This window comes from Entelurus aequoreus, linkage group LG04 (genome assembly GCF_033978785.1).
Source record: "Entelurus aequoreus isolate RoL-2023_Sb linkage group LG04, RoL_Eaeq_v1.1, whole genome shotgun sequence".
NCBI lineage: Eukaryota > Metazoa > Chordata > Actinopteri > Syngnathiformes > Syngnathidae > Entelurus > Entelurus aequoreus.
In genome coordinates, this window is record NC_084734.1 from 84,915,136 (window position 1) to 84,922,120 (window position 6,985).

General features: G+C 45.0%; 1 protein-coding gene across 1 annotated transcript; it reads right to left on the bottom strand.

Moving 5' to 3' along the window:
- Positions 1-1,430: 1,430 nt before the first annotated feature.
- egr1 (early growth response 1) lies at positions 1,431-5,202 on the bottom strand. The gene is made up of 2 exons (XM_062045898.1): positions 4,565-5,202; positions 1,431-4,064 (listed from the first exon to the last, which is right to left on the bottom strand). Exons 1-2 carry the CDS (start codon positions 4,773-4,775, stop codon positions 2,770-2,772), a joined length of 1,506 nt encoding a protein of 501 aa, XP_061901882.1. The 5' UTR covers positions 4,776-5,202; the 3' UTR covers positions 1,431-2,769.
- Between the last annotated feature and the right edge of the window lie 1,783 nt (positions 5,203-6,985).

Sequence of the window (6,985 nt, forward strand, 5' to 3'; positions counted from 1 at the left end):
TGCACTGCAAAAAGTCAGTGGTCAAAAACAAGGAAAAAAAATACAAAAATGAGGGGTATTTTATTTGAACTAAGCAAAATTATCTGCCAATAGAACAAGAAAATGTGGCTTGTCAAGACTTTCCAAAACAAGTAAAATTAGCTAACCTAAATGAACCCCAAAAATAGCTTAAAATAAGTATATTCTCACTAATAACAAGTGCAATTTTCTTGGTAGAAAGAAAAAATGAGACCTCTTTGCTCAATATGTTGAAAAATGTTCTTATATGAAGTAAATGCTAGTGCCATTATCTTAAGAATGCCACTTTCATCAACAGACTTGTTATTTCAGTACAAACCCCACGTTAGATTTGTGTGTGTGTGTGTGTGTGCGTGTGCACTGCAAAAAGTCAGTGGTCAAAAACAAGGAAAACAAATACAAAAATGAGGGGTATTTTATTTGAACTAAGCAAAATTATCTGCCAATAGAACAAGAAAATGTGGCTTGTCAAGACTTTCCAAAACAAGTAAAATTAGCTAACCTCAATGAACCCCAAAAATAGCTTAAAATAAGTATATTCTCACTAATAACAAGTGCAATTTTCTTGGTAGAAAGAAAAAAAGAGACCTCTTTGCTCAATATGTTGAAAAATATTCTTAAATGAAGTAAACGCTAGTGCCATTATCTTGACATAATGATATGCGCTCGGCATTACATTTCTTGAAACCAGCAAACTTATACTAAAAACTAATTTATTGTTTTTAATGGAAAGGCAACAAGGCAACCGTTTGTTACTCTCGGGGTCTCCTAGCCGCTCAGGCAAATCATATTGTCTAAAAATGCATTTTTCCATCGATAACATGACATCATCGCGCCAAGTGCGTGCTCTTTCAGTCAATTAGTGTGCAAGGAATATCTTTTTTTTTTTTTATTGTAATTTTGAAGAATTTATCTGAATGTGCATGAACTATTTCTGTTCAAATTTGTTTGAAATGTCAAATGTTTAAATATTAACTGTCAGTTTACTGTACTGTGCCAACTGTACTACTATATGAGTACGTATGTTCTATTGTTTCATTGAAAATAAAACCGCAAAGTCCATTTGGCTGTCATCTGTTTTAATTATGAGACACTATTGTGTCAAAGTCATGATTTTTTTATGTCATGCTTGAAATAAGAAATTATTACTTTAAAAAAGTAGTTTTATACTTGTGAGTGTTGATGACACAGCTTTGCAACACTTGATATTCTAGTTTCAAGCATGTTTTACTCAATATAGGTCATCAAATCTCAGCAACAAGCTGTAATATCTTTCTGAGATCATTTAGGACCAAAACACTTAAAACAAGTAAAACACTTTGACGTAAAATCTGCTTAGTGAGAAGAATGATCTTATCATATAGAAAATAAGCAAATATCACCCTTATTTGAGGTATTCAATCTTACTTAGATTTCACTTTTTGCAGTATCAATAGTTACGATCATGTATACGGAGGTTAAACATAAAAAAAGCACCAAAACAAATAGGCGTATATTCACATTTTTATTTATATTTCATTTTCTGGGAGGATATCGTGTACACCAAATATCCCATTGGCAGTTAAGCGCATTCATTGTGTTCAGAAGCCAGGAACAGTCACTTGTTTGAACAAACACAAATACAAAATAAAGATAACCACAAAATAATGAGCTGCATGTATAGAACATACAAGAGAATCCCACGCCTACTCAGTAGGTAACTTTAAACATTCTGGCTCTTTAAAGATGCGAATATTTACACTTTTATAAAAATATACTTTAAAATGTTCTTCTTCTTTTTTTTTCTTCTTCTTCTTCTCAATTTTGCTTACATTCTAATCAAATGAAGCAGTGCCCTCATCCCTCCTTTAACTCCCTTCATCGTGACTTACATTCTGTAACAAAAATATTCCCTCAGTCCTTAAGGCGAGATGCAGCGCACCCTCTCTCTCGCGCGCGCGGCCCGGAGCCGCGACATCAGCGAGGCTTCCCAAAAAGGCACCAAATAACGGAGCAATCGTCCTTTTCTTGATTTTTCTTTTTTTTTCCCCTTTTCTTTTTCTCTGTTTTGCCCGCACAACTGAGCGATATGTCACATGTGCGAACGAGAGAGAAAGAGTACCGGTGGATGATATTTACAAACAGAAACTAACATCACGCCTACTCATGCTTGAATACGTAAGTGCTTTTTTTTTCTCCCTTTTTTTTTGTCTCTCCCCCCACCCCCCCTCCCCCAACAAAACGCACCACAGCATCGTCACTATGTAATAGAGGAACGCGTGTAAGAAAAGAAAAAAATATGGCCTCGCTCACTTCAAATAATACGAATATGCAAATCGTGGTTCACATCAATGATAGCGAAGAATGATAAGAACAAAACATGGCACGTGTACAATATACATACGTGGTAGCTTATGTATATTAGTCATTGTCTCTTGTACTGTATGCATGCCGACAAGGACGTGCTCGAGCATCGCAGCTGCAGGCAATCTTCACTTTCTCTCTTTTTGTTCCGCGTGTACCTGATAGGCGTGAAAGCGTCAGCGCTGGATTCAACTCTCGGTCCTTTTTGTTTTTCAGGAGGGACAACAAAAGAAAAGAAAAAAAAAACCTTGTCCAGTCCTCAACATCTCTGGTGAATAGATCTCAGTGTTGACCCCAACACTGCGGAGAGCAGTCACAAAAGTGCTTCTTTTATTTGTTTATTTGAAAGGGGAATAACAGTCTAGATGCTGATGTCCGTCCCCTTCCAATACCCGCGTGGTCAGAAACCTAGCATATCTCAATTGTCCTTGGGGAGAGAGTGGTCTGCAGGTCTGATAGTGGTGTGGGCACGGGGGAGCTGTAGCTGTTGGAGACGACTGAAGAGGAGTAGGGAGAGGCTACCTGGGACTGGAAGGTGCTGGACATGGACACGGACGGATAGGTGGTGGCGATGGAAGGAGACGGATAGGAAGTGTGAGCTGGGGAAGAGTAGCAGGAGGTGACGGGGGACGGGTAAGAGGACACCGGGGAGGGGTATGAGGTGATGGGCGAGGGGTAGCTGGAGGCGGGCGAGGCCGCCGACACGGGCGCCTGCACCGGCAGCGCCCCGGCTTTTTCCGCCTTCTTGTCCTTCTGCCGCAGGTGGATCTTCGTGTGCCTCTTCCTCTCGTCGCTGCGAGCGAACTTGCGTCCGCAGATCTCGCAGGCGAAGGGCTTCTCGCCCGTGTGGGTGCGGATGTGCGTGGTCAGGTGGTCGCTGCGGCTGAAGTTGCGCATGCAGATGCGGCACTGGAAGGGCTTCTGGCCCGTGTGGATGCGGATGTGGCGCGTCAGCTCGTCGGAGCGGGAGAAGCGCCGGTCGCAGGTCTCCACCGGGCAGGCGTAGGGTCTCTCGTGGGGCGGGGTCTTGCTCGGCCGGGTGGGGTACTTGCGCATGCGGCTGGGCTTGATCAGCTGGGACTGGTAGACGCTCTTTAGGTCTTGGGAGCCCGTCTGGGTGGCGAAGGCCTTGATGGTGGACAGAGGGGTGAGAGAGGGCTGGCTTGACTGACTCTGGAATGGCTTTTGGTCGGGCGGAACCAGGCTGATCTCTCCCTGCTGCTGAGGGAACAGGTAGTCAGGAATCATGGGCACGGGGAAGCTTGTGCCGCAGGTCTTGCCATTAGGGTAGGCAGGGGGAGGGTAGAGGGCGCCCGCGTTGGGGACGGAGAAGGCTTGACCTTGGTCTGGGAAGATATCAGAGTTGGGGTTGGAGTAGGTCGGGGCGGCGGAGTAGATGGGGTTGGGCTCGCTGTGGTGGACGGAGGACGTCAGGCTGGAGCTGTGCAACGAGGAGGCGCTGGATGAGGGGGAAGAGGAGGACGTCGGGGCGGACGACGAGGACGAGGTGCTCAGGGAGGTGGCGTTGCCCATCAGGCCGCTAAACAGGTTCAAAATAGGCTCCGCCCAAAGGCTGTTGCTGCAGGCGGTGGCGGGCTCCAGGGTGAAGCGGCCCGTGTAGGAGATGGGGGGCAGCCGCTGGATTGAGTACGTCTGATCTCCCACCGACTTGTCACAGTTGAAGGGGATGTCAGGGAGCGTATCTGAGGGGACAGGAAGTCACGTTACTCACGCTGTCATAAAAGTTCCTAATATAATCAATACATTTCTACATTTATCACAAAGTTGCTCCCTAGTCTTCTATCTCATATTTTGTTCATCATTTCCTGTTTCACACACACACACACACGCACACCCTTACACGTGCGCTCAATGCCCATTTCCTCGAAGCCGAAAGCAATAGATTACGGAAACTGCTGTTCAGCTGGTTTTAGGAATGCCATTTGAAGCGAGCGGCTGGTGTGTCGACAGAGTGTTTGGATGACTTTTCAATTGCCAATAAATTACACATTCTCATCCATTACAGCAATGAGCCGACATGACAAAAATATGACATTTCACAAAGTCACAATTAAATCTTAAAATACCACAGATTATAGTTGCTATTATGGCAAAGTTGTCTAAAGTAATTGCACCAACACCACATGTTTGCTTACTAGCACGTCTTATATTTCAGCATATGACAATTTAAAAGCGCCCTCACCTCCAGCAAGGTGGTCGTACTGCTCCCCCGGTTCCCCAGAACCGAAGCCGGCACCTTCGGGCGCGGAGGCTGTGAGGAAAGGCGTCCCCGCAGGGCTGAGCATCATCACCTCCTCCAGCTTGGGGTAGTTATCCATGGGGGAGTGAGGGAAGCTCAAGGGCTCGGAGATCTGCAGGGCCGGGAGGATCATCTCGGTCTTGGCTGCAGCCATCCTCTGCTGGTGCTGCTGCTGCTGCGGGGGACTGGAAGCTGGAGGCTGGTGGGAAGAGCCCGCACACCTCCTCCGTCTGCTGATGGATGCCGCTGTGCTCGATCCTCCGGAGCGCCGCTTGTCCTTTAGTGTTCCTTCTGTCTCAGAGACGAGGAAAAGATCCAGTTGTCTTTTTTGTTGTGCTGGGGTTTTTTTTGGAAAAAATCAAAAGTGTCCTTTATACTCATTTGCAAAAATGAATCAACAAAATAGAGCTTGATTGTTTGTTTTTTTTGTAACTAATTTTTCCAGTCGGGTATTAACCCTTTTGGATTTGATGTTTGTTGACTTTTTACTTTTGTTGTGATGTTTGGGAGGTCTATGTGTTTCCCTGTCTGCTCTAACGGTTGCTCTTGTGGGCTCTCAGGGCTGTCTCTGAGCCGAAAGGTTTCCCGCGGCTTATAAACCCTCTCTCCGTGACGTAGATGTCCATATTTGGGGCGGAGGAAGCCCATATTTAGTCACTGCGGTGGAGGACACATGACGCCCGCCTGGAGGGAGAAGCAGAGCGCGGTGAGCCTCGATATTAAAGCTTCGGCCGTAAATTGCGAGGAGTCTTATTTCGAGCCAAAATACTTGTGTCTTTATATTGTAAACGCTCAATAAGTCAGCGCCGGAATTGTCGCGCTCTCGCCGTTCGGATTCCCCATCTGTGCAGCAGGCTGTGCCGCTGCCGGAAAGCCCGCTCCGCCGCGCCTTGTAAGGTCATGACCACATAAGGGCATGTTCCGGTAGGGTTCCAGTTCCCTGCCCTTGTTTGGGACTTCCTGAGGCGGCGCTCTTTTTTTTTTTTTTTTGGCAAAGAGCGAGTCTGGAGAGTAAATCATGGCAGGAGCTCTCAATAAGTAATGTCTGCAGCACAGTCTTCTGATTTATTTGCATTCATTGAAAGGAACTAATGCACTTTGGGTCAGTCTGGGAGGGGGGGAAAAAAAAAAAAAGACATTTTGCAACTTTTAAGTGTGGTCGTCGTGTTCAGTATAAGTAGATCAGTAAAAAAAAACAAAAAAAAAACAGTGTACTGATGCTCGATAATATAAACTATGAATCAAATTAACACATCATGTGGCCACTTGTCGAGGGTGTGGCAAAAGGGACAAGCGGTATAAAAATGGATGGATGGATGTTAGTGTACAAACCCCGTTTCCATATGAGTTGGGAATTTGTGTTAGATGTAAATATAAACGGAATACAATGATTTGCAAATAATTTTCAACCCATATTCAGTCGAATATGCTACAAAGACAACATATTTGATGTTCAAACTCATAAACTTTATTCATTTTTTTTGCAAATGATAATTAACTTAGAATTTCATGGCTGCAACACGTGCCAAAGTAGTCGGGAAAGGGCGTGTTCACCACTGTGTTACATGGCCTTTCCTTTTAACAACACTCAGTAAAGGTTTGGGAACTGAGGAGACACATTTTTGAAGCTTCTCAGGTGGAATTCTTTCCCATTCTTGCTTGATGTACAGCTTAAGTTGTTCAACAGTCCGGGGGTCTCTGTTGTATATTTTACACATTTTCAATGGGAGACAGGTCTGGACTACAGGCAGGCCAGTCTAGTACCCGCACTCTTTTACTATGAAGCCACATTGATGTAACACGTGGCTTGCCATTGTCTTGCTGAAAAAAGCAGGGGCGTCCATGGTAACGTTGCTTGGATGGCAACATATGTTGCTCCAAAACTTGTATGTACCTTTCAGCATTAATGGTGCCTTCACAGATGTGTAAGTTACCCATGTCTTGGGCACTAATACACCCCCATACCATCACACATGCTGGCTTTTCAACTTTGCGCCTATAACAATCCGGATGGTTCTTTTTCTCTTTGGTCCGGAGGACACAACGTCCACAGTTTCCAAAAACAATTTAAAATGTGGACTTGTCAGACCACAGAACACTTTTCCACTTTGTATCAGTCCATCTTAGATGAGCTCAGGCCCAGCGAAGCCGACGGCGTTTCTGGGTGTTGTTGATAAACGGTTTTCGCCTTGCATAGGAGAGTTTTAACTTGCACTTACAGATGTAGCGACCAACTGTAGTTACTGACAGTGGGTTTCTGAAGTGTTCCTGAGCCCATGTGGTGATATCCTTTACACACTGATGTCGCTTGTTGATGCAGTACAGCCTGAGGGATGGAAGGTCACGGGCTTAGCTGCTTACGTG

Excerpts from the sequence above, each read along its gene's own strand:
- egr1 (XM_062045898.1), bottom strand. The coding sequence starts at position 4,775 with ATGGCTGCAGCCAAGACCGAGATGATCCTCCCGGCCCTGCAGATCTCC. Across the intron at positions 4,065-4,564 it reads GTACGACCACCTTGCTGGAG|ATACGCTCCCTGACATCCCC; the intron begins GTGAGGGCGCTT and ends CTGTCCCCTCAG.